Below are 25350 nucleotides of genomic sequence, written 5' to 3'. Positions count from 1 at the left end.
AACATTCGATTAAAAATAATTCAGCAACCCGAAATCCTAGAAACTTTTGGTTTTCAGTTATGAATAGAGTCTAAAGAGACCTTTCTTTTGATGTCCCATTCGCTGGATTTGGAGAAATTTTTTAAAAATTCCGTTTTTTTAGACAAGGGGTACCCCTTGGATAATTTTCGAAAATCTTAAAAAGAAAATTTTGTAATTTTTTTAGCTGAATGCATAGGCCTGTTCACTCTGATTTCATATCTGTAAGCCAAAACTTGTTTCGGGACTTTGATTCGAAAATACTTGCTTCCGAATGAGGGAAGAAAAAAACATTCGATTGCAAATAATTCAGCAACCCGAAATCCTAGAAACTTTTGGTTTTCAGTTATGAATAGAATCTAAAGAGACCTTTCTTTTGATGTCTCATTCGATGGATTTGGAGAAATTTTTTGAAAATTCCGTTTTTTTAGACAAGGGGTACCCCTTGGATGATTTTCGAAAATCTTAAAAAGAAAATATTGTAATTTTTTTAGCTGAATACATAGGCCTGTTCACTCTGATTTCATATCTTGTTTCGGGACTTTGATCCAAAATTATCTGCATCCGAATGAAAAAAGAAAAACAATATTTCGATTGCAAATAATTCAGCAACCCGAAATCCTAGAAACTTTTGGTTTTCAGTTATGAATAGAGTCTAAAGAGACCTTTCTTTTGAGATCTCATTCGATGGATTTGGAGAAATTTTTGAAAATTCCGTTTTTTTAGACAAGGGGTACCCCTTGGATAATTTTCGAAAATCTTAAAAAAAAATATTGTAATATTTTTTAGCTGAATGCATAGGCCTGTTCACTCTGATCTCGTATCTGTACACCAAAACTAGTTTCGAGACTTTGATACAAAAATATCTGCATCCGAATGAAGAAAGAAAAATAATATTTCGATTGCAAATAATTCAGCAACCCGAAATCCTAGAAACTTTTGGTTTTCAGTTATGAATAGAACCTAATACTATGTTTCCACCTACCCTAAATACAAGATTTTCACCTACCCTTAATCCTAGATTTAGAATAAATCTCGATAATTTTTCTAAATCTACTTAGCTAAATCTTGGATTTAGGGTATGTGGAATCGTAGCATTTAGAGACCTTTTTTTGATGTCTCATTCGATGGATTTGGAGAAGTTTCTTGAAAATTCTTTTTTCTAGACAAGGGTTTAAATTTGTATAATGTTCGAAAATCTTAAAATCTAAAAACAAAAAAATCTGGATACTTTGGTTCCCATTTATCTGCCTAAGAAAACGAATTTTGGATGCAAATAACTCGGAGACAAGAAGCTCCAAGGAAATTTTGGTATGTATAGATCTTAAAGCGACCTTTGTTATGTCTAAATTCACTTAGATCGTTCGATCTATTTTTGAGAAAAAACTGGTTTTTTTCCAAATTAGTCATATTTGGCAGGCACCGTTAATTTGGCAGACACCTTTAGTTTAAGTTTTAATCCGTGCCGCAAGATAAAACTCCACCAATCTAGATATCACTGAGCGAATCATTTTCCGTGTTCATCTATAAAATTAGGTTAGAATTTAGAAAAATGAAAACAACTCAATTAATTTAGATTTTTTTTTATTAAAGAGAAAAGGTACTTAAAGTAAAAATTATTATAAATAATAAGGACTACATCTAGTTATTCTATTTAAAAGTACTGGCAGTCTAAATATAAAGGTAACATAACCATTAAGAATAAATTTAATTTTTGCTTCAATTTTGTGCCTTTTCACCTTCGGCATTTTTCGTTTGTTTCTCCTGCTGGTTGCACTTGACATTCAAATGAGCCGGTCCTGTTTGTTGAATTTGAATGATTTTCTCATTTGGCTTTTCTTCAATAGCTGGCTTTGGAATGCTTATAGTCAAAACACCATCCGATGACAATGTCGAAACCACCTTCTCTGAATCGTAGTCCTTTGGAACAGCATAACGTCGAACGAAATGTCGTGAGATGTATCCATGATCGTCTTCACGCTCTTCATGTTTGCCTTCGACAACTACAGCATTGTCCACTACTTTTACAGACAATTCGCTTGGTTTGAATTGTTGCACATCCATGCAAACCTGGAATCCATCTTTTCCAACATTAGAGACTGCTGAGGAGTTTTGGCTAGCAACCTTAGAGCGACGCATCAAGACAGGACAATCTTCCATGTGGCTTGTCAATCCCAGCGGTAGACGAAAAACACTGGGACGTTGACTACGTTGAATAACGAGTGGATTGAGGCCTAGTCCGAAATCGCTTCCATAGTATGGTGATGACATGCTATCCAAGTTTTCAGCCAAATCCAAAAGTAATTGAAGTGAAGACATTTTGCTAGAACTTTTTATTTTACTTCTTCAAAAAAATTTTATGTATACTCGCAAAAATTGTATATATGTATGTAGATACTTTTTGTTTTAAAAGGTATTTTTAGGTTTTAAGCGACTTAGATTCTTTACAAAAGTTGCTCTTATTCTTGCTTTGAATAAACTGATGAATTCTTTGCTCGGAGAAAATGTTTTTATAGGAATTTCGTAAATTACGAGAAAATTCTACGCCTTTCCAGGTCTTAATCTCTTAAATAATTTGTATTGCTCTTTAACTCACTCCCCAACCCCAAGTAGTTTCTCTTATTTTCGTTATTCAGCGCTTGTGTTTTTCATTTTTCCTCTCTAATTCTCTGCGATGAATTCTCTTCACCAATCGAATGAATTGTTTTGTTTTTGTTTATGCTTTCTAGAAATCTCTGGCTTTTTCGGTCATCGTCATCAGTTATCCTTATCAGATATGTATTATTTATTGCAAATTTTTATTGGCAGAATTTTATTGCTTTTTTTTTGTCTTAATTCGCTGAATGAATTCAATTCTTCTTACAATATTTATAATTTAGCATAACGGGGTGCATCATAATAAAAATAATTATTTTAGACCTAAACATTATTTCACAATGTAATTCTGAGACATGGTATAAAAAGACAAGGTATGATCATTAGAGCCGCCATCTTACAAAATGGGGTAATAAGGTTTTGACGTTTGGCATTTGGCAAAGTCAAAAGCAACAACAATTTCAAAGACAAATTTGTTTACAACAACAATTTCAATGGGCTGGGCTGTCAAAACCTTAAGTAGCCACAAGTTTTGACAGTTCTCGATACTGAGTTTTTTCTAATGATCATACCTTCTCTTTTTATACCATGATTCTGAGATTCATTTGCATACCTACCTACTTACCTTGTCTTAAAAACCATAGACTTTCTTTTTAGCAATACCGTCTAACCTAGGTATACAAGTCTAATAGAGTGGTCCTTATTTGGGACATGCAGTCTGATACCCGCCATCCGGTTGGAAATACTGAGAGCATTAATTTTACCTGATTTTTTTTAGATTTGTATTTGTATTTCCTCTCCCGGATTCAAGGTGAAATTTTCATGATTTTTGATTTTTTTAGGTAATTTTCTAATTTTATATGGGGTTTTCCGGATTGTACCGGGAGACTAGGCAGTTGATGTACATCTACATACCCACCGAAAGTTGAAATTCATCATTTTGAATTTTCAAGTTTCAATTCCAGGGTTGATAGGCAGGCTCTAAACAAAATTGACGTAATAGGTATAAGGTATTTCCTGTTCTTCAGGTAGGTACTAGTTACCTAATACCTATAACCCAAATTTAAATAGCAATTCCAAAATAATAACATCCACATTGTGTTATCTGAAATCTGACATCTTCTCAAATTTTATAAAATAACAACCCCATTCTTAACCAGCTGTTCTTTTGCATCTGAAATTTGCGTGTTCGAATTATTTTTCAACAAAACAACGCAGGTCAGTGAACGTGTTTTTTTCCCGAAATTAGCATTTGAATTAATTTTGTTAAAATTTGAAAAAAGGATGAAATTTACTGCGCAAAAAGAAACGAACAAAATATTAAGGGTAGCTACCTACATATACACTTACCAACCTTGCACTTTTTTAGTGGCCAAATAGCTAGAGAATGCATGTTGGGTCCAGACAATAGGGGTATTCACGTAAACGCGGAAAACCCATAGAAACCGTAGAATTTTCTATCGGTAGAAATGAACCGTCAAAATTTGTGGGGGGAAAATATTCCGCAAATCATAGAATTTTATCTCACAAATTTGAAGCAGAAACCGTAGAAAAAAAATCTGATAAACTTTGGGTGTGTTCAATCACCTATCGGATAGGCTATCTGGGATTCCCGTATCTGAAATATCTTTTTGAACGCGATTTATGTCTTATTATTCAGAAAACCACAGATGAAATATGTTTGAAAAGAGAATATTATTTTATTTGAGCAAATAACATTTTTTTTATTGTTGCATAGTATTTGCAAAATTAGCTTGACTTATTTTTTTTAATTGAACAAATTTTATAAGTTCAATTTGACGTTTAACAAACAGCTGTTTGTTTCCCTTTTTTCCGCAATTATTTTCCTTTACCTTTTGCGGAATTTTCTATTTTTCTGCAAAGTAGAAAATTATCTCTTTACGTAAATACCCTTAATATAAAAATCCATGGTAAGGAGGTCTATTCTTTTCTGTTTTTGTTAAAAAACAAACAAGAGCATTTAATTTTTGAAAATTAAATCTACGTATACAATTTTGAAAAAATTTGCAACTGGAAGCAGCGAGCTAAGGATAGAGCTTGCTGGCGAAGCTTGTTGGTTGAGGCTTAAATCCACAGCGGATTGAAGCCGCCTTACGGCGCTGGTAACCCTAAGTAAGTAAGTATAAGGTATGTGTGATTTGATCAAATGTATTTTTACTTGCGATAAAGGTACTAGGTATAGGGCAAGTAATCGTTTAAGGGCCAGTTGTACAAATATTTAATCCGTGGTTCAGCAACTTTTATCTTCTGAATTCGCTGGTAGTTTTGAGTTCTAGCACAGGTTCTAGGTCAATATAGGTTGAAATAGCTAAAACCATCCTTGAACCAAAGTTGATCCACTGCTAATCCGCCGAAATCGGCGAGTTAAATTCCTGATCCGAGGCTGAACCACGTTTGTACAACTGGTCCTAAGAAACCGTAATATTAAAATTTTAAAAAAATTTCAAAAAACACATTTTCGGATTTTTAAAAAATATTTCGTTTTTTTTTTGAAAAATCAATTTTTTGAAAACGGGTTAGTAAAATAGGTAGGTACTTCAAAATTTAGTTTTTTAAGTGTAAATTAATTATTTCTTCAAAATGGCATACTTCTTTTTTTGATCAAAACCATTAGAACCGTGTATTATTAATTATAATTATTAAAAGATTTTAAATAATCATTAAAAGATTTTAAATTAAAAAAAAGAAAGCAAAAAAAATAACATTAAAAACTTAACTTAATAGGCCCCCTAGTAAACACATTGCATGATTTTCTTTTTGTTTTTATCCTTCAATATAATAAAATAAAACGAAGAACGCACGACTTGGTTGTCGTTTTTAAAAAGATACAACAATTGTTTGATAAATTAATGAGTTCATTTAAAAAGAGTATTTACGTATTTATGCAGCATAAATTGAATTTTCATTTCACTAACAAAAATAATAGACGAAAATAAAAGAGAAATCACTTCTAATCTCTTAGTTTCTTCGTATTTATAAAATGTGAATCATAGATTATTTATTGCATGATTCATTTAGAAATGCCTCTTATTTGCATCTGCACGACTAATTAATTGTCCGATGCGCTATGTATTGTGCAATTCGCCTTCTTGCAGCATTATAAAAGCCGTTACAGCTGCAAAAAGATCAGTCGGAATACAAATCTCTGCAATCGATAAAGTTTTAAAAAGTACACATTTTTTTTTAAATCTACCTTAATATTATTATTCCAAATTAAAGTGCAATAAAAAACTAGAAATAATGTCGGTTGTGCCAATTATGAACGATTTTGCTCGTGAAATGGAAATTTTCAACAAATCGCTATTTTTCGATGATTTTGGACTTGATCTTTTTCCTCACGATATGTTCCACAAAATGAGAATACTGCCTTGGAGTTTCTTTCATCCTCAATTTCTATCGTTTCCGTTCCAACATTTTCATCAAATTGCTCATCTTCAAGATGAAAAAGAAAAACTGACTATCGACAAGGATGGTTTCCAACTTACGTTTGATACTAAAGATTTCAAGCCAAGTGAACTCACCGTTAAGACAGTCAATAATTTTGTTATTGTGGAAGGCAAACACGAGGAGCGTAAAGATGACCAAAATTTCACCAAAAAGCACTTCTCACGTACGTATCTGTTACCAAGTGGCTACAATGCAGAAGAGGTGGATTCAAGTATTTCTTCTGATGGAGTATTGTGTGTGAAGATACCGCCACCACATAAGGCTATCGAATCCAAGGAAAGAATAATTAACATCAAACAAACTGGAACTAATTATGTAGGACCCAAGCCGGACACCAAAAGACTTTACTAAATTACCAATCATGTTCCATTATTTATTAAATGAATCTTTATGTTTAAAAATAAATTCTGATTGTACTTATAGAATCTAATTATTCATTGTTTTGCGTTTTAATTAATGAAAACAATTGATTACATTGTTTTCTATTTTAGTGTTTAGTTTGAGGTAGGTTAAAAGAAGAAGACAAAGATGGTGGCACCTTCAAAATTTTGAATGTCAAACGTCTAACTATAAATTCTTTATTATTTAAGAGAATGTTTTTAATAATAAAAATTGTTTACTGTTCAACGATGGGAATAGTTCGAAGGGTCGATGAGTGATCAACAAAGGTTAACTGGATTCTATAATTTGGAGGCAATAGATTTTTGTATAGTTTTTCAATGGAACAAAATGTTACACATACGCCACAGTGACCGTTTAAGTTTAAATTGTACAATCTGACCAAATTATAAAGCGATGTCAGCATAAAAATATAAAAATTGATCGGAATTTATTATTCAAGTCCGAAAATAAGAAAAACAAAATATTTCGATTGGAAATAACTCATCAGCCAGGAACTTTTGGTTTTCATTTGCTAATAGAGTTTAAAGAGACCTTCCCTTGGATGTCTCACTCGATGCTTGTTCGCTCGATTATTCAGTGGCAAAATAGATCAAGCAATTTCAATGACTTTGGGGAAAAATTTCACACCGCGGGCAGCATGTGTGCTTACAGGCATAGAAATCTTTGTGATTCTCAGAACCGAACAAACAAAAAAAACCGTATTTGTATCACCGAAAAGAAAAAAATGTTTTTGTCTTTCTTAATCAATTCTGTTTTATGACTTGCAACACTTCATTCTGTTGAAAATTTTAATTAAAAACTACAATTCGTCGGCGTAAAGCAAAATTGTTCTAAATCCATTTTTTTTTTTTTTGCCGAAAATGAGATAATGATGCAGTTTTACTAATTTGAGGGAGCTCTTTCCAAATTTGAAAACCGTTTTTTGTCAAAAAAATTTTCATTCCGCAGATAATATAGTTTAATGGGACATAGAACAATAGAAACAGGGAAGTAGCCTTTTGAAAATGAGCCCGAGTATTCTTGATTGTTCTAAGTCCCATCATATTTTGTTCTAAATCCACTTTTTTATTTAAGGAAAATGTGTACTTGTATACGAATTGTTCTATTTCAATTTTTTTTTTAAGTTTTAAAAAATATTTAAAAATAGTATGCACCTACTAATGAGGTAAACTTGTATAATTTATTCAAGAGAAAAGAACAAAATTTATAAAAAACATCACTTGAATGGCGAACGAGCAGAAAAATGTCGCTTCAAAACCAATTTGTAACTTAAAAATCGTGCCCTGTAAAATTTGCTTTTTGTGATTTAGAACAATTTTGCTTTACGCCGACGAATTCTAAAAAAAAATGTCGATTAAGTGCATTTTGTTTATTACAGACGTATGAAAAAAAAATTAAACCTGGGCCTGCATTAGCCCCTCTTATGGTTAATATAATAACAAAACAGAAAAAAAATTGTATGAGACTTTTGTTTGGTTGAGGCTGACATAAATTGGGGCTTTTAATTTTTCTGAGGGCCCGAGTGGCAATCGTCACTCTGATTATAAGACTAGTTGGACCCTTGCAGTGTCATTTCTACCAATAATGAAAAATCTGCAACGAGGATAGAGTTTATTACCATTACCCACTGCGAAAATATTAAATTGGCGCCCAACGATTGGTTATTTAATGCCTGAACCGTCACTCGGTTTATGTCGCCATGGAATAAAATCAACCACCGCGTTAAAATAATTGACATCAAAATTGTTTTCTTTGCTCAAAACTGAAAGAAAAAAAAGGAAAAGCCTCGGATGGTTAACCACATAAATCTAATTTCTGTTTGTCTACAACCGAACCATATCAAACTCTATGGCTTCAGTTTAAAGAGTTGACGGTGGTTATAAATCTCCATCCTCCTCTTTAACCACATTAAAGGCAAAAAATAGTACCTACAAACCCAAGACCTTTTTTTATTTTTTTATTAAATTCAAATTGATAGAAAAAAATGCATTACGTTTGGAATGGAAGTGCTTTATTATTATTTTCTTTTTTTTTTAATTATTCATCTTCATTCGCTTTTACATTTATTTTAAAATAAAAAAAAATCGTCTTTATAATAATTAGTCTTTTTTCATTATTGAAAAGTATAGGAATTTTGGCGCATACGCCGATGCGTATAATAAATGGAATTTAATTTGAAATCTCTTCTGTGGTCGTTTTATCACCATTCTCGCATTGCGGTGGCTTTACGGCTTCCGAGGAGACGGCATCTTTGCAATTCTCTTTAACAGACAAATGGGCTGGACCCGTCTGCTGAATTTGCACAATTCTTTCGCTGCCTTCGCCCGATTTAAGTGGTGGTGGTGCTTTGACGGTAAGGATGCCATCTGATGATAGGGTGGATGCCACCTCTTTTGGGTCATAGCCCTTTGGTAAAGTATACTTGCGAACAAAGTGTCGAGCAATCAGACCATGACCATCCTCTTTTTCCTCGTGCTTGCCCTCGACAACGATGCAATTATCGATTGTCTTGACAGTCAGTTCGTTTGGCTTGAATTGCTTAACATTCATGCTGACCTGGAAGCCATTTTTACCAACCGGTGAAAATTCCTTGTCCTCGTTGGTGGTCTCTTTGTCTTCCTGATTTTTGAGCATTTTATTGCGGATATTTGCATAGGGATGCTGACGGTGCTTAGGTAACCAAAGTTGCGACACTGTCTTTGAAGGGCGATGAAAATCATTCGAATAGATACCGAATCCGAAGTCATCGTCAACTCCGCGATGGAATTCGCTAATTTCATCAGCCAAGTCGAGAAGGAATGGTATGAGAGACATTTTTTTTTTTTGTTAAATTAAATTAATTGGCGAGTGGAAGTTTAATTGATTTGTTATTATAAATTAGATATAAATAGGGTGTAGTTTTATTAAATTATGATTTTATTTAAATTTTGTGTTAACCGACGAAATATGTAACACCCGATACACTCGATTGCAGACTTTCTTATGTAGATAAATTGCTGAATGGGGCCCTTTTAAAGGGTTTTCAGTGCTGAATTAGATTATTTTTTGCATTTCTCTTAATAAATTGTCTAGTCAGCAAAATCATAAATCGATAAAGTGGCTACAGTGTGTCAAAAATTCGTTTGTGACCATTTATGAGTAGATAGCACCTTATTACCTATACAGATTTACATAATAAAGAAAAGCCAATTCATTATTCGTAAGAAAAAAAGTTCCTCAAATCCCATTCTCCGTTTGATTTTGGTCCTGCCTTATGGTGATTTCCACAATATAAAAAGGACCCAATCCTTTACCTGAGATAGCAAAAAAAAAAACCATCATGAATGTGTAATTTTTGATGTTTGGAATAACGTTCTTTAAAAAGCTCTGTCCGTATCGTCTTCTACAAAAAAAAAAAACTGCAATTCCAAATAACAACAATGTGGTTCACTGTGGCGTATGCGTACTTTTTTTAATTTTTAATAGTTGGACCGGAACTTTCAAGAGAAAAGTTGCAGAAAGCCTAATATTTGTTGCTGTAAAAGCTAAGTGGCAGAATTAGGGATGGGCGGATTTTCTTCAAATTTGGTACCGATGATTTTTAAGGAATTTCAAAAGTTTTTTTTTATATCAGAACATCAGAGTTCATATCTAAACAGCATTTCTGTTCTACTCCATGTTACATTTTTCAAATCCGTTTACGAGAATTTCAGATATTAAAAGAAGTAAAATACAGGATGCGGTCGCACGAACTTACTCTTATTGTAGCTCAAATCATTTTATGTAAATATTCATTAGAATTATTTTGATTTAATTTTTTTAAATACAATTTCAAAAGTAAATTTTAAAATAACGAAAACAATTCATTAAATAGTTTTAACCTCTTGTTTTGAAATTCTTTTTTGGAGACGTTTTTTGAAAACAAAAATATTTTTTTAGATAACAAGAAAGTTTCAAACATTTTCAAAAACTGATATGCCGTTCTGTTTAAAGTATTAATGCACACCAAAGAACAAAATTTCAAGAAAAATTCATAGAATCATTAAGAAAATATTTAAGAAAAAAGAAAGAAATTTTCTTAAAAACAATTAATTCTTAAAAAAAATAATAAATAATAATTTTAAAATTAGGTTTTAGTACAAAAACTTTCGCTGAAATCGGTTTAATCTTTTTTTTTTAATGACTATTTGAAAAATGTTTTTGTTTTTCAAAATTAGAATCTTATTTTCAACGGTAGATACCTATACAAAAAATAATTAGTAACGTTTTTGAGAAAAACAATTTCTTTTTTGTTCATATTGCAAATACCATTAATTGTGGTCCTAAAAGAACTTCAATTAACCCTAACAAGTTTTAAGGAAATCGCTTCAAAGCTGTAGCTTCAGACGGACAGAATTGAGGGACCCACATTTTCTCATTCTGGATCATACTCGTAAAATATCTTTTGATTGACTCTATGGAGCCTTTGGTTGGCACTTGCGTAGATCTTGTTGCTATATTGTAAAAGATTGAAAAAAAAAAACAATTGTTAAATAAAAAAGGTCCAAAGTTAAATATTACTTATTCTTGTTTTCAATTCATAGGGTTACCATGTATGTGTGTTTGTAATTACAATCGACCTTATCATTCGTATCGGAAAATTTCAACGATTCCTGAAAAAATAATCACAAAATCCGATCATGGTGACGATTTGTATGAAATTTTCCATCACGGACGGAATCCGTGATTGTTTTTTTTTTTTTTTTTTTCTAGAATATAAGCAAATTTCTGATACGAATGTAATTCGTGATAAAGCCGAATTAAAATTGTAGGTATTTATAAGAAATTGCAATTACAATTGAAAATTTCGTTGAAGTCGGTTAAGTCAAATGATAAAACTAGCATGACTTTTGTATCCTCCTCATTTTATTCTGTTTCAACATTTCCAAGATGCAATATGACTTAGGCTAACTGTAGCTTCACAGCTTGCATTTTCTCTTCGCTTACTCATATTTTTGTTAACTTTATATTGCATTGGCCACAAATTCTCTGAAGTAAAATCTTGGATACATGCTACTTTTGCTGAATTGATGATGAACTGCGTTCTCAAAACTCAGTATGATAGTTAAAAAAGCCGGTTAACAATACACACTCACATTGTTACCGGTCGTTGTACTGCACTTTCGGAAGTATGTAATCTCTACCGGCCGGTTTTTCTTATGGCTACATAAGAGTTATAGGATTATGTGCACAAAACAGTGCAACCAAATGCCTACCTAACCTAAAGCAAAGTTTAGTATACCTATAAACAACCGGCATCAACTCAAACTGCATTGACCTTTGTTTTGCTTTGCGTAGGTTTGAAAAAGGGTGAATTTTTCTTCATGGTTGTTTAGCTTTATCATGAATATGTAGTAGGTAGTTGCTGTACAGGTTTTTCAAGCCATCCGGTGGATATCAGCTGTGAAAAGATACATAAATGAGACGTTAATATAAGAGCGAAATTAGCTAACAATGCTGGAAGAGAGCTTTATTGTGCTCCTGCGCATTTTATAAGCCGTACAACAGCTGGATATGAAATTCAATATGTGCCAATTCTAAAAATATAAGGACAAGAACAATAAAGTTGTATTAGTCTGTACCTACTCTGTAACTTTCTTCTAGAATCATCTGTATGACCAATCGATTTGCCTATAAATACCAGAAAGGTGGTTCGGCTCGAATTAGTCTAGTACAGTTATTTATAGTGGTAAATTCCACCTAAAAAAAGTCACTTTTAAAGTTTCTTCTTAATTAAAAAAAAGCAAAATAAGTAAAAATGTCTTTGCCATACTTATTGGAAATTCTTCAGGATATTGAAAATTCAGAATCATCCAATTCTTCGCCAATTTACGGAGGACATTTTGGTCTTGGCCTACAACCCCGTTACATTCATCATCGTCCACAAACAACACCTTCAATTCGATTACCTCTTGCAGTTGCTTTAGCTGCAGGTCGACTTTCTGATCCACGTCGTGAGGGTAAAGGAGAAGCTGTTATATCCAATGTAGGAAAGGATGGCTTCCAGGTGTGCATGGATGTGCAACATTTCAAACCAAGTGAGCTATCGGTCAAGGTTATCGACGATTCGGTGGTGGTCGAGGGCAAACATGAAGAACGCGAAGATGACCATGGATATATTTCTAGACATTTCGTTCGGCGATATGCTTTACCAAAGGACTATGATGCTGACAAAGTTATGTCGGCATTATCTTCGGATGGAGTTTTGACTGTTAGCATTCCAAAGCCAAAAGCTTTAGAGAAACCAGCGGAAAGAGTTATTCAGATTCAACAAACCGGTCCGGCTCATTTGAATGTAAAGGAAAATGGAGAGGAAAAGTCTGAGAAGGAGACGGAAAGTGCCGAAAATGGTGATCAGTAAATGTATCTTTTAATATGGAGATGTATCGGCAATTTACTTACGAATTTTAAATTGTTTAAATTAGTTTTTAGATTGTTTAAGACAATTATATAAAAGCTTAAATTTATAAAGGTACATCTCAGCATATCTTATCTACACGTTCTACATTGCCGTTAATTGTTCCAAACTTTCCTTTAACTATCTATATGTATGCATAAGTAGAATAATAAGAACTTGAATAAATTATCATGATATTTAGCAAAGTGAATGTTTTTATTTAAAAAAAATGGTTTTCATTGTTTATATTGATTGAGTTACGCCTTTGAAGGCTTTTAGAATTCAAGGTTGAAGCTAAATTTCCAGTTAGTCCATAGTTAACAGTAAGCTGCTTAGAGGAGGTAACTGAAGTTATTTCAATGTCCAGTAACTTGTCTTTCTGTCTAGTTTATAATCGTCTTCTTAGTTCTTTAAATTTACTAAAATATGAAAATGCCTTCGTCGTCCTAATCCAAAGCCAAAAGGAGGGTTATTTTTATGATCCGTTTGTTTGTGGTATTGTATGTGCATCTGTTCAATCAAAACTTTTTAACTACTTATAGCAATTTGAAAAGTGAGCTATCTTTAGAAACGTCTACCTCCTCCGCTAGACATAGGCTATCTCATATTACGTTTATTTTATTATGGTGCCCCTTACAGGCAAAAGTCAGAAACTAAAAAAAAAAGAAATGGGTTAATCTAAAAAAAAAAATAATTTAAAAACCTAACGCTACTACTCTAAAACCAAACTCTTAAAATTTTGGTTCCTCGATACTGAGGAAGCATGTGATGGAACTTAAAGAGCGGTTGCAGAGTGGAATGTTTCTTACGAAAGCCGAACAAAAATGCCAAAAATCACCTTTTTCAAAAGCCTACTTATCAGGCTAAGTATACACGACTGGAAGATCTTCAAAAATTTTGCCAAACTGTCAAAAGTCTTCCAATAGCAACCAATGAGACGCCAATTGTCAATTTTCTTCCGAGTGAAAATTGTCTGTTTATACGATTGGAATATTTTATCTAAAAATTAGACAAATATCATTAGGAAAAAATCGGCTCACAACTGCCGCTGTTTACATGGAAGAAGAAATTGTATGTTTATACCTATATGGTTGATAGAAAATATTCAAATTTGTTGAGAAAAATCGCCCAATATTGGAAGATCTTCTAACAGTGTTTCTTAAGCTTTTGAAAATTGAAGTGAAGGTACTCAAATTTGTGTGTATTTTGGTTAGCTCAAGAATTGTTTGAATTGTTCAGTTTTAAATAAAACAAAGTTTTTTTTAATTTATAAAATTTTGAATACAATTATTTATTTAATATGAAAAAGATAACCTAATTATTGTATGACAATGGAAAATAACTTTGGCAAAATTAATGAGTTCAGTCTGATTTAATAATTTTTCTCAAAGAAACTACCTATACAAATTTACTTCTTATCGGTTTTTTCTTCGATGGCTTTTGAATCTTTGGGCTTCTCTTCAGCATTCTCCTTCACATTCAGGTGTGCTGGTCCTGTTTGTTGAATTTGTATAATTTTTTCAGCTGGTTTATCTTCAGTGGCTGGTTTTGGAATGCTCACTGTCAAAACACCATCCGATGATAGTGTCGATAGAACTTTGTCCGAATCATAGTTCCTTGGCAGAGCATATCGACGGACAAAGTGTCGTGAGATGTATCCATGATCATCTTCCCGTTCTTCATGTTTACCCTCAACGACAACATAATTATCCACCACCTTAACGGATAGTTCACTTGGTTTGAATTGCTGGACATCCATGCAAACCTGGAACCCGTCTTTTCCAATGTTTGAAATTAATCCAGAGTTTCTAGGACGGAATTGAAGAGGCTGATCCTCCAAACGACTGGCCAAAGCCAATGGCAAACGCACCATTCTGGGACTTTCGTATTGTTGAATTTGATAAGGGTTTAAGCCCAAACCAAAATCTCCATTGTAGTATGGGGATTGGGTGGACAAGGAATTGAGGCTATCAGCCAAATCCAAAAGCAATTGCAATGAAGACATTTTTTTCACACTTTGTCTATCCCAAGAAAATTATTCAAATAAATATGTAGACTTAATTTTAAGAGAACTTTTTGTGGCTTAGCGATTAAACTGATGAATTTCGCCAGTTGTGTTCACGTATTTATACGGAGATATTTTTTTGCCAGAAATTTCTACTTTTATTTATCTCGTTTCTCTTTATTAGTACTCTTTTTTGTATTTACTCTTCATTTTCTTGTCTTCTGATTTTTGAGTATTAAATATTTGACTTTTTAAATATAGATTTCTCTTATTTGATGAGTCATCTTCATCAATTTCAGAAAAAGAATGTATGTAGTATGTATGAACATACATGAAATATTCTCTTCATAACTTTTTTGTTTACTTTTTTTTTTGCTTCATGATGATTTTTTTCAGTTGTTTTGGGAGCCTTGCATTGCAAGAAATTTCTAGACTTTTTCCCCACCCTACATTGTAGTTCATTCACAACTAAAAATTTTCATCCCCAATTTGATAATTTTCGAGTTTACTGAGTGCAAAGGTAGAAAAATTTGAATATATTTTTTCCTACATGGCTACATGAATCAAAATCATAGCATTATTATTTGAAATGAGCTAATGTGTTCGTGTTGCAACAAAGCATACAAAACTACAAACATGACCATTGCTTTATTTTTTGTTTATTTGTTTTGTGTATGTTTATTTTTGTTCATTAAATTTATTCTTTTACCGGCAATTCATTTTGTTTTTGTTTATTTTAGAGTAAATTTTAAATATCTCTGAATTAAGAGAATCGTTTAAGGAAAATAATTATTTAATGAGAAGAGAGTTAAATTTTCTCCTGAATTCAAAGAAAAAGAGATGCAGTTCATTTGAATGTTTTTTTTTGGTTCCGCTGAACAAATTAATAAGAGAACTGTTGAAAGAAAATTTATATTTTTAATATTGTCTCCTCATTTTGATTAAAAAAGAGATCGACAAGATACACCTAGAAATTTCTGGTAAAATAAACGTTTTGTATAAATATTCAATTGGCTGGCGAAATTCATCAGTTTATTTGAAAATTTAAAGAACCACAGAAAAGCAAAGTTCTCTTAAGTAAAAATATTTTTAAAGTTTTTAAATATTTTATTAATATTTTTGTTGCAAAGTAAAGAAAAGTAAAAAAAAGTGAACAAAAATGTCTTCATTGCAATTGCTTTTGGATTTGGCTGATAGCCTCAATTCCATCTCTTCGCCATCTTCACCATACTACAACAATCAATACAATAGTGATTTCGGTTTGGGTTTGAATCCTTATCAAATTCAACAATACGAAAGTCCCAGAATAATACGTTTACCATTGGGTGCATTGCAAAGCCGTTTGGAGAACCAGCCAATAATCCAATTGCGTCCTAAAAACTCTGGTTTAATTTCAAACATTGGAAAAGATGGTTTCCAGGTTTGCATGGATGTCCAGCAATTCAAACCAAGTGAATTGTCCGTTAAGGTGGTAGATAATTTTGTTGTCGTCGAGGGTAAACATGAAGAACGAGAAGATGACCATGGATTTATCTCAAGACACTTTGTCCGTCGATATGCTCTGCCAAGGAACTATGATTCGGACAAAGTTCTTTCGACACTATCATCGGATGGCGTTTTGACAGTGAGCATTCCAAAGCCAACTATAGAAAATAAACAAAACGAAAAAATTATACAAATTCAACAAACGGGACCAGCACATCTGAATGTGAAGGAGAATGTTGAAGAGAAGCCCAAAGATTCAAAAGCCATCGAAGAAAAAAACGATAAGAAATAACTTTTAAGTCTGCGAAAAAAATCCTTATTTTTAGACTGAAATTATTATTTATACTAGATTATTTATCATTGTATTATTTAATCCACTTTCCATGAAATAAAAAAAAAAAAATATTTAAATTTGTTTTTGTTTAAATTAAAAAAATTGTTTTTTTTTCACTTTGGGCACTCGTTTTTTTTATTTATTTAATTCTTTAAATAAATACTAACGTTTTTGTATAGTTTTCATGATTTTAGTTAGTTCTGTCTAAAAAGTTAATTTGTCAATTATAAACGTGTAAAAAGCCAACTTTGAAGTCAACTTTACAACTTGACAATAAAGTTTTATAAATTGAAAAGATTTTGTATTTGATTTTGTATTAAATCAGAAATCCGAAACTTATGGCGTTTTCGATTGGCAGTCCGGAAGCGTCCGGAATCATTCTGAAAGCGTTTTATTCGTACAAAACTGACAGTTTTGTGTGAATAAAATTTTTTCAGAATGATTCCGGACGCTTCCGGACTGCCAATCGAAAACGCCATTAGCTAATTTAAAAGTCTGAGGGCAATGGGCGTTCAGTTCCGAATAGGTACTTAATTACTTACTTGAGGTGATCAGCGCCTTAAGGCGACACTACGATCTGCCAATAAGGTTATCCAGCCAGCTCCATCCTTATCTAGCTGTTTCCAATTTCGCACGCCATGTTGATTGAAGTCCACTTCCAATTTTTCTAACCACCTTATACGAGGTTTTCCTCTACACCTTTGAATATAACAACAACGTTGAATGGTTTAATCTTTATTTTTGCAGGCTTTAGTTCTAGGCTTATAAACCTTGAGATGTTCATTTTATCTTCTAGTACCTAAAACTTTCGAGACTTTTTCTTGCTGCCTTTTTTTCCTTCGCCGATGTTCTTCTTTGTTCTTCTTCGTTTATTTGAGCTCATTGGCATCGTTGGCTAATTAAATGCTACTACCTCAAAAGTTCAAATTTGAATTTTTTTTTTTTTTTTTTCAAAAACAACTTTTTTTCGAAAACTAAGATTAAATCAGAAGCAAAAAAATCCGAGGAGACTTAACGACAACAACACCGTCTGGCATAAAATTCAACACGACCGAATAAGCTGGTACTTTTATGTACAAAAAAGAAACACTGAGAACATTGCATAAAAAGGAACAAAATGTTATCGGCTTTATCAGGATTCAGGAATTCCTTTCGAATTCACAATTTGCTATGAGTCGGCAAAAAAATACACAGAATCCGTTTGTAATGGAAAATTTTATACAAATTATGTTTTTTTTTCTTAAGAAGTAGGTATAAATCCATGCGGAAGTGGTATAAATGGATGGAAAAGGACTCGTTTTCAAACATCGGTACACATGATCGTACAAAATGCATGTCAAACTTGCGGCCTAGAACGAATAACTTTGCGGCCCTCGACATTTTTGATAATTTTGAGCTTAAAGCCTGTTACACAGATCTGAGCTAAATTTTAGGTTCCATACAAAAAATTATCGATAAGATGCTCAAATAAATTTTAGCTCGGCTAAATTTTTTCGACAGTTTGTATGGCAGCTGAAATGTATCTTATAATGAGTTTGATTTGACCAATTAAAAATCGAAATATGCTAAAATTTATCGCGTACGAGGCTTAAAGTTATGATTTATATTTTCTGTTCAACGCACGCACATTCACCTCTTTTTTTTAATGAAAAAAACAAATATGGAATTTATCTGAAAACAAAATAATTTTATAAGATCTCGTGAATTAGAAAGCGAATGTTCTGATTTAAGCTATCAAGCAACAACGGTGATTAAATCATGAATGCCCTAGGTATGACATTCTTTGTTGTTTTTTTTTTTTTCATAAAAATAGAATAAATGTCGAATGATATGAAAATGGAGGCATGTGATGTTTAGTGTGAGTCCGAAGTAAGTTCCGAATTCCTATGAAGTGGATATGAATTTTATAAGGCTTTTTCAGTCAAATTTGGGACAGTTGAAAACTGCCATATAAAATCGTTTCAAATTTCACACAACCTTCCAATGCCAGCAGATATTTTTATTATTAAGAGAAATAAGATCGAGCCTAACGAACGTCTTGGAGCTTGGACTGGTGAAAAAAATGGTAGCCAAGAAGAGATTCTAGGTATCAGGAAAAAAACATTAAAGTTATAATTCTTCTTTTTTTTATAAATCTGTTTTATAAAAAATTTTAGTTTTACTTTTTTTTGCGGCCCATTAAAAATTTAGATTTCGCTGTTTCGGCCCCTAGTAACCATTGAGTTTGACATGCCTTTCGTACACAAACACAATAAAACTAAAAAAGGTCAAATTCTATCACCCATCATGTTCACTTCTATCCGAGAAATAAACAAAGTAGCAAATAATAGTAAATTAGTAATAAGAGGCTAAAAAAGGCAAAAATGTATGAAAAAGTTTCCAAGTCTTGCAGCTGTAAAGTTTGGCAAAAATAAATTTGATTTACAATATACTCAGAAGTCAGAACCCTAAAAATAAATTTCAATTTCCATTTCTTTTCATCCAATTTCTGGAACCTAACAAATTGCAAAGAAAAATTTAGAAAAAAACACAGTTTTTATGTAATTAAATTTTGAATAATTTTTTATTTTAATATGAAATAGGCAGTTTAGTATGGTAATGGAACATAAGTTGAAATATAAATGAGTTCAGTCTAAGAATGTATGTTTTTCACAAAACAGTTTAAAATTTTATTTTTTGGCGCTTTTGTCTTCGACTTCTTTGGGCTTCTCTTGAGCATTTTCCTTCACGTTAAGATGTGCTGGTCCCGTTTGTTGAATTTGTATAATTTTTTCAGCTGGCTTATCTTCGATAGCTGGCTTTGGAATGCTCACTGTCAAAACGCCATCCGATGACAATGTCGAATTAACTTTGTCCGAATCATAGCCCTTTGGCAGAGCATATCTACGAACAAAGTGTCGTGAGATATATCCATGATCATCTTCCCGTTCTTCATGTTTGCCCTCCACAACTACAGCGTTGTCCACAACTTTAACAGACAATTCACTTGGTTTGAATTGCTGCACATCCATGCAAACCTGGAATCCATCTTTTCCAATGTTTGAGATTGTCCCAGAGTTGTTTTTCGAACGTAATTGCATTGGCTGGTCTTCCAAACGGTTTCTCAAGGCCAACGGCAAACGTAAAATTCTAGGACTTTCGTATCTCTGAATTTGATAAGGGTCCAAACCCAAACCAAAGCCACTATTGTAGTAGGGTGAGGACATAGAGTCCAGACTATCAGCCAAATCCAACAATAATTGCAATGAAGACATTTTGTTTACTTTTTTTCTATCTTTTACTTTAACAAAACACTTTATTTTTAATTATTTAAAAAAGGTACTCGATTTTAACTTTAAGAGAACTTTAGTTCACCAAGAGCTTGTTTCAATTTTCAAATAAACTGATGAATTTCGGCAGTGCATTGGCGTATTTATACAAAATTTGTGGATTGCCAGAATTTTCTGGGTGAATCTCGCAATCTCTTCGTTGTTTATTTTTCTTTAAATGAGGGGAAGTTTGGGATTGAATTATTGGTTCTCTTTTACGCTTTTTCTCTTAAATCTGATCTCTTTTTATTCGAATATAAATTTAGAACTTAAGGGGAGGTTAGGTTGTACTCTCTTAATTTAAAAATAGAAATAAAAAACAAGAGAATTAGGATAAAAGAGAAAAAGTGAAAAAGAGAACAGAATCTAAAACTTCCCCTTATTCAAAGAAAATAAACAACGAAGATACACCCAGAAAATTCTAGCAATCCACAAATTTTGTATAAATACGCCAATGCACTGGCGAAATTCATCAGTTTATTTGAAAGTTGAAAGAAACCGCTAAGCAAAGCAAAGTTCTCTTAAAGATTTTTAAAATTTTTGAAGTACCTATTTTGTTTTAAAGTAAAAAGATAGAAAAAAACAGTGAACAAAATGTCATCATTGCAACTACTCTTGGATTTGGCTGATAGTTTGGACTCTATGTCCTCACCATACTACAATAGGGGCTTTGGTTTGGGTTTAGACCCTTATCAAATTCAGAGATACGAAAGTCCTAGAATTTTACGTTTGCCGTTGGCCTTGAGAAACCGTTTGGAAGATCAGCCAATGCAATTACGTTCGAAAAACAACTCTGGAACAATTTCGAACATTGGAAAAGATGGATTCCAGGTTTGCATGGATGTTCAGCAATTCAAACCAAGTGAATTGTCAGTTAAAGTTGTGGACAACGCTGTAGTTGTGGAGGGCAAACATGAAGAGCGAGAAGATGATCACGGATACATCTCACGGCACTTTGTTCGTAGATATGCACTGCCAAAGGGCTATGATTCTAACAAAGTTCTTTCGACATTGTCATCGGATGGCGTTTTGACAGTGAGCATTCCAAAGCCAGCTATCGAAGATAAGCCAGCTGAAAAAATTATACAAATTCAACAAACTGGACCAGCACATCTCAATGTGAAGGAAAATGCTCAAGAGAAGCCCAAAGAAGTCGAAGACAAAAGCGCCAAAGAATAAAATTTTAAACTGTTTTGAGAAAAACATATTTCCTTAGACTGAACTCATTATATTACAACTTATGTTCCATTACCATAAACTGCCTATTTCATATAAAATAAAAATATTAAATAATAAAAATAAGTAAATAAAAACCGTCTTTCATTTATGCATTAGTTTCGTAGTTAGGTAGGTATACGATAACCTTCCTATCTATTTGAAAAATAAATTAACTCAAAATTTTAAACGATTTAGTAAATTGCTAAAGTCATTTAATAATTTATTAAGTTAGAAATCCGTATGCTTTTTGGCTTAATAACTTACTAAAATGGCTTTGCGCCATAGGTGCAAAATTTTTGCTCCACGTAGAAATCAAGCTCAAAATACGAATATGAGTAGTTTTCCGAACGTGAACAACTTTTCACCCGAAACTTATAATAGGGGAAAAGAGAAATTCAATTGTTCCGGGTGGAATCTTGTTCATGTAAAACACAGTGATTGATTTAAAAATGCAGTAGATTTGTTTTTTGAAGAAAATGCAGGTATGGTAATTTTTCTTGATTTATTAGCTTCAGTTGTAACTGACAAACTAACTAAGAATAATGTAGTAAAATCTTGGAACTTAATTTTGATCCAGTTCCAATAAATTATTATCGTATCGAACTGAAACTTTGCACATTATTTAATGTGCAAAGTCCGGAACACGTCCGATACATTTCCGGGACACGTCCGGGACACGTCCGGGAAATGTCCGGCACATGTCCGGGACATGTCCGATACACGTCCGGGACATGTCCGGGACACGTCTGGGACACGTCCGGGACACGTTAGGGACATGTCCGGGACATGTCCGGGACATGTCCGGGATATGTCCGGAACACGTCCGGGGCACGTCCGGGACACGTCCGGGACATGTCCGGGACACGTCCGGGACATGTCCGGGACACGTCCGGGACATGTCCGGGACACGTCCGGGACATGTCCTGGACACGTCCAGCACACGTCCGAGACATGTCCGGGATATGTCCGGGACATGTGCGGACATGTCCGGGATATGTCCGGGACACGTCCGGGATATGTCCGGGACACGTCCGGGATATGTCCGGGACATGTCCGGGACACGTCCGGGACATGTCCGGGACACATCCGGGACATGTCCGAGACACGTCCGGGACATGTCCGAGACACGTCCGGGACGACATGTCCGAGACACGTCCGGGACATGTCCGAGGCACGTCCGATACACGTCCGGGACATGTCCGGAACACGTCCCGAACATGTCCCGGACATGTCCCGGACGTGTCCCGGACATGTCCCGGACGTGTCCCGGACATGTCCCGGACATGTCCGGGACATGTCCGGGACACGTAAGGGACATGTCCGGGACACGTCCGGGACATGTCCTGGACACGTCCGGGATATGTCCGGGACACGTCCGGGACACGTCCGGGACATGTCCGGAACACGTCCGGGGCACGTCCGGGACACGTCCGGGACATGTCCGTGACACGTCCGGGACATGTCCGGGACACGTCCGGGACATGTCCGGGATATGTCCGGGACATGTGCGGACATGTCCGGGATATGTCCGGGACACGTCCGGGATATGTCCGGGACACGTCCGGGATATGTCCGGGACATGTCCGGGACACGTCCGGGACATGTCCGGGACACGTCCGGGACATGTCCGGGACACATCCGGGACATGTCCGAGACCCGTCCGGGACATGTCCGAGACACGTCCGGGACATGTCCGAGGCACGTCCGGGACACGTCCGGGACATGTCCGGGACACATCCGGGACATGTCCGAGGCACGTCCGGGACACGTCCGGGACATGTCCGGAACACGTCCGGGACATGTCCGGGACACGTCCGGGACATGTCCGGGACATGTCCGGGACACGTCCGGGACATGTCCGGGACATGTCCGGGACACGTCCGGGACATGTCCTGGACACGTCCGGGATATGTCCGGGACACGTCCGGGATATGTCCGGGACACGTCCGGGACATGTCCGGGACACGTCCGATACATGTCCGGGACATGTCCGGGACACGTCCGGGACATGACCCTTTTTTAATTTTTTGCAGAATTCGGTAAAATCATCTTTTTGAAAAATTATCTGCTTATTTGATTACTTACCTACATAATTTGTCATTTTTTAAATGCGAATTAATTTTTGTTTTATAAATGAATAAATTTGAAAATATTAGGTGTGTTTTTTTGTTTATCTATATAGATTTTGTGCAAAAAAACGACATCGAGATTTTTGAAATCAAAACAATTTACGTGTTAAAAACAACAAAAACTTTATCTGTATAGATTTTTGAAAAATCCAGATAATTATCCAGATTTTACTTTCTCTCGATAAAAACAGTAGTGCCAAGGTAGTTTAATTGTTGTGTTCATACAGAAATATCTGAAAATATTAACAAAAAAAAAAAAGCGGAGAAAACGAGGTTTGAAAAAAAATCTCATAGAAAAAAATAATCAAAAATGTGTTTGACATGGTTGCATTGAAATGTTAATATCTCGAGATATACGCAATGCACTTTTCAGATAAAAGTCTTAAATGGATCCTGATAATATTGTTGAACAGATATGTATATAAAATTACCAAAGTTTTTTCGAAAAATTAGAAATAAAAATAAAAAAGTTTTCACATTTGATTTTTAAAAAATCGAAAAAAAATTCAATATGGCTACCTTCAAACGCTTATAACACAAGAACGACGCAACTAATGTTAATGGTCATGGTCTTAAAATGTAGCTAAGAATATACAGATAATTTTTGGTTTTTTGTGAAAAAAACAATTTTTTTGAATCCAACATGGATGCCATGGCCATATGAAAATTTTTGTTTGCATCCAACATGGATGTAATGGCCTTCCCACTTCAGAGTTAAAATAAAAAAAAAACAAAAGCAACATTTTTGACAGACAGCTGCCAAAGTATATGTACAGTGGTGCCAAATGTTTGCATGGTTTTCAAAAATCTCGATGTCGTTTTTTTGCACAAAATCTATATAGATAAACAAAAAAACACAGCTATTAAGAAAAGGTTTTTAATATTAAACATTTCCGAAAATAACTAAAAATGTATTAATTTATCAAATAAAGATGAATATTCAAAAATTTGAATAAGAAAAGGAATATACAACATCGGTTCCAATTAGTATAAATATTTTATTTGAAAGAAAGTCAGTATATGCATTTCAAAAAATATTTGTGACACTTAAATAAAAAAATTTAGGAAAGTACCAATGTTGAATTACATTAATGAGGTGTATTTTTCTTTAGCCAGCGCATATGCTATAAAAAAAAAAACAGAATTAGCAGAATTTTTTTGTTCAAATATAATGCTGGCAGAATTTTGAAAAGCAGAATTTTAAAAAGCAGAATTTTGAAAAACAGAATAGAAAAAAAAGCAGAATTTTGAAAAACAGAATTTTCGCTGAAAAAGCAGAATTTTGAAAAGCAGAATTTTGAAGCCAGAATTTTGACCCGATCCCGTCCGGGACACGTCCGGGACATGTCCGGGACACGTCCGGGACATGTCCGGGACACGTCCGGGACATGTCCGGGACACGTCCGGGACATGTCCGGGACACGTCCGGGACATGTCCGGGACACGTCCGGGACATGTCCGGGATATGTCCGGGACACGTCCGGGACATGTCCGGGACACGTCCGGACATGTCCGGGACACGTCCGGACATGTCCGGGACACGTCTGGGACATGTCCGGGACATGTCCGGGATACGTCCGGGACATGTCCGGGACACGTCCGGGACACGTCCGGGACATGTCTGGAACACGTCCGGGACGGGTTGGGGTCAAAATTCTGCCGGGGTCAAAATTCTTTTGTCAAAATTCTGCTTTCAAAATTCTGCTTTTCAAAATTCTGTTTTTCAAAATTCTGTTTTTCAAAATTCTGCTTTTCAAAATTCTGCAAAAAATTAAAAAAGGGTTTGGAAAATGTTAAAAAGCGCGCGCTTTTTAACATTTTCCAAACCCTTTTTTAATTTTTTGCAAAATTCTGTAAAATCATCTTCTTGATAAATTGTCTGCTTATTTGATTACTTACCTACATAATTTGTCATTCTTTGAATGCATATTAATTTTTGTTTAAATACTAAACATTTCCGAAAATAATTCAAA

At 34.2% G+C, this 25350-nt stretch overlaps 8 protein-coding genes across 8 annotated transcripts; 4 read left to right on the top strand and 4 right to left on the bottom strand.

Annotated features, from left to right (window-relative positions):
• Positions 1 to 1585: 1585 nt before the first annotated feature.
• On the bottom strand, positions 1586 to 2789 carry LOC129908633 (heat shock protein 23-like). Its single transcript, XM_055985282.1, has one exon. It carries the CDS (start codon positions 2335 to 2337, stop codon positions 1738 to 1740), a length of 600 nt encoding a protein of 199 aa, XP_055841257.1. The 5' UTR covers positions 2338 to 2789; the 3' UTR covers positions 1586 to 1737.
• Positions 2790 to 5741: 2952 nt separating this feature from the next.
• Positions 5742 to 6511, top strand: LOC129908637 (heat shock protein 27-like). Its single transcript, XM_055985286.1, has one exon. It carries the CDS (start codon positions 5875 to 5877, stop codon positions 6430 to 6432), a length of 558 nt encoding a protein of 185 aa, XP_055841261.1. The 5' UTR covers positions 5742 to 5874; the 3' UTR covers positions 6433 to 6511.
• Positions 6512 to 8478: 1967 nt separating this feature from the next.
• Positions 8479 to 9475, bottom strand: LOC129908625 (heat shock protein 27-like). Its single transcript, XM_055985274.1, has one exon. The coding sequence runs from the start codon at positions 9295 to 9297 to the stop codon at positions 8653 to 8655; it is 645 nt and encodes a 214-aa protein (XP_055841249.1). The 5' UTR covers positions 9298 to 9475; the 3' UTR covers positions 8479 to 8652.
• A 2676-nt stretch (positions 9476 to 12151) lies between these two features.
• On the top strand, positions 12152 to 13087 carry LOC129908632 (heat shock protein 23-like). Its single transcript, XM_055985281.1, has one exon. The coding sequence runs from the start codon at positions 12260 to 12262 to the stop codon at positions 12860 to 12862; it is 603 nt and encodes a 200-aa protein (XP_055841256.1). The 5' UTR covers positions 12152 to 12259; the 3' UTR covers positions 12863 to 13087.
• A 1106-nt stretch (positions 13088 to 14193) lies between these two features.
• Positions 14194 to 14914, bottom strand: LOC129908634 (heat shock protein 23-like). The gene has a single exon (XM_055985283.1). It carries the CDS (start codon positions 14901 to 14903, stop codon positions 14307 to 14309), a length of 597 nt encoding a protein of 198 aa, XP_055841258.1. The 5' UTR covers positions 14904 to 14914; the 3' UTR covers positions 14194 to 14306.
• Positions 14915 to 15865: 951 nt separating this feature from the next.
• Positions 15866 to 16783, top strand: LOC129908628 (heat shock protein 23-like). Its single transcript, XM_055985278.1, has one exon. It carries the CDS (start codon positions 16063 to 16065, stop codon positions 16678 to 16680), a length of 618 nt encoding a protein of 205 aa, XP_055841253.1. The 5' UTR covers positions 15866 to 16062; the 3' UTR covers positions 16681 to 16783.
• A 2472-nt stretch (positions 16784 to 19255) lies between these two features.
• On the bottom strand, positions 19256 to 20262 carry LOC129908636 (heat shock protein 23-like). The gene has a single exon (XM_055985285.1). It carries the CDS (start codon positions 19974 to 19976, stop codon positions 19392 to 19394), a length of 585 nt encoding a protein of 194 aa, XP_055841260.1. The 5' UTR covers positions 19977 to 20262; the 3' UTR covers positions 19256 to 19391.
• A 141-nt stretch (positions 20263 to 20403) lies between these two features.
• Positions 20404 to 21324, top strand: LOC129908635 (heat shock protein 23-like). Its single transcript, XM_055985284.1, has one exon. It carries the CDS (start codon positions 20625 to 20627, stop codon positions 21207 to 21209), a length of 585 nt encoding a protein of 194 aa, XP_055841259.1. The 5' UTR covers positions 20404 to 20624; the 3' UTR covers positions 21210 to 21324.
• The last annotated feature ends 4026 nt before the right edge of the window (positions 21325 to 25350 follow it).

The sequence above is a fragment of the Episyrphus balteatus genome, chromosome 2 (genome assembly GCF_945859705.1).
Source record: "Episyrphus balteatus chromosome 2, idEpiBalt1.1, whole genome shotgun sequence".
NCBI classification, from domain to species: Eukaryota; Metazoa; Arthropoda; class Insecta; order Diptera; family Syrphidae; genus Episyrphus; species Episyrphus balteatus.
The sequence above is the reverse complement of the archived record's forward strand: the minus strand, read 5'-3'. Positions and strand labels throughout refer to the sequence as shown.

Bases quoted from the DNA above. Each gene is read 5' to 3' on its own strand.
- LOC129908633 (XM_055985282.1), bottom strand. From the start codon at position 2,337: ATGTCTTCACTTCAATTACTTTTGGATTTGGCTGAAAACTTGGATAGC.
- LOC129908637 (XM_055985286.1), top strand. From the start codon at position 5,875: ATGTCGGTTGTGCCAATTATGAACGATTTTGCTCGTGAAATGGAAATT.
- LOC129908625 (XM_055985274.1), bottom strand. From the start codon at position 9,297: ATGTCTCTCATACCATTCCTTCTCGACTTGGCTGATGAAATTAGCGAA.
- LOC129908632 (XM_055985281.1), top strand. From the start codon at position 12,260: ATGTCTTTGCCATACTTATTGGAAATTCTTCAGGATATTGAAAATTCA.
- LOC129908634 (XM_055985283.1), bottom strand. From the start codon at position 14,903: ATGTCTTCATTGCAATTGCTTTTGGATTTGGCTGATAGCCTCAATTCC.
- LOC129908628 (XM_055985278.1), top strand. From the start codon at position 16,063: ATGTCTTCATTGCAATTGCTTTTGGATTTGGCTGATAGCCTCAATTCC.
- LOC129908636 (XM_055985285.1), bottom strand. From the start codon at position 19,976: ATGTCTTCATTGCAATTATTGTTGGATTTGGCTGATAGTCTGGACTCT.
- LOC129908635 (XM_055985284.1), top strand. From the start codon at position 20,625: ATGTCATCATTGCAACTACTCTTGGATTTGGCTGATAGTTTGGACTCT.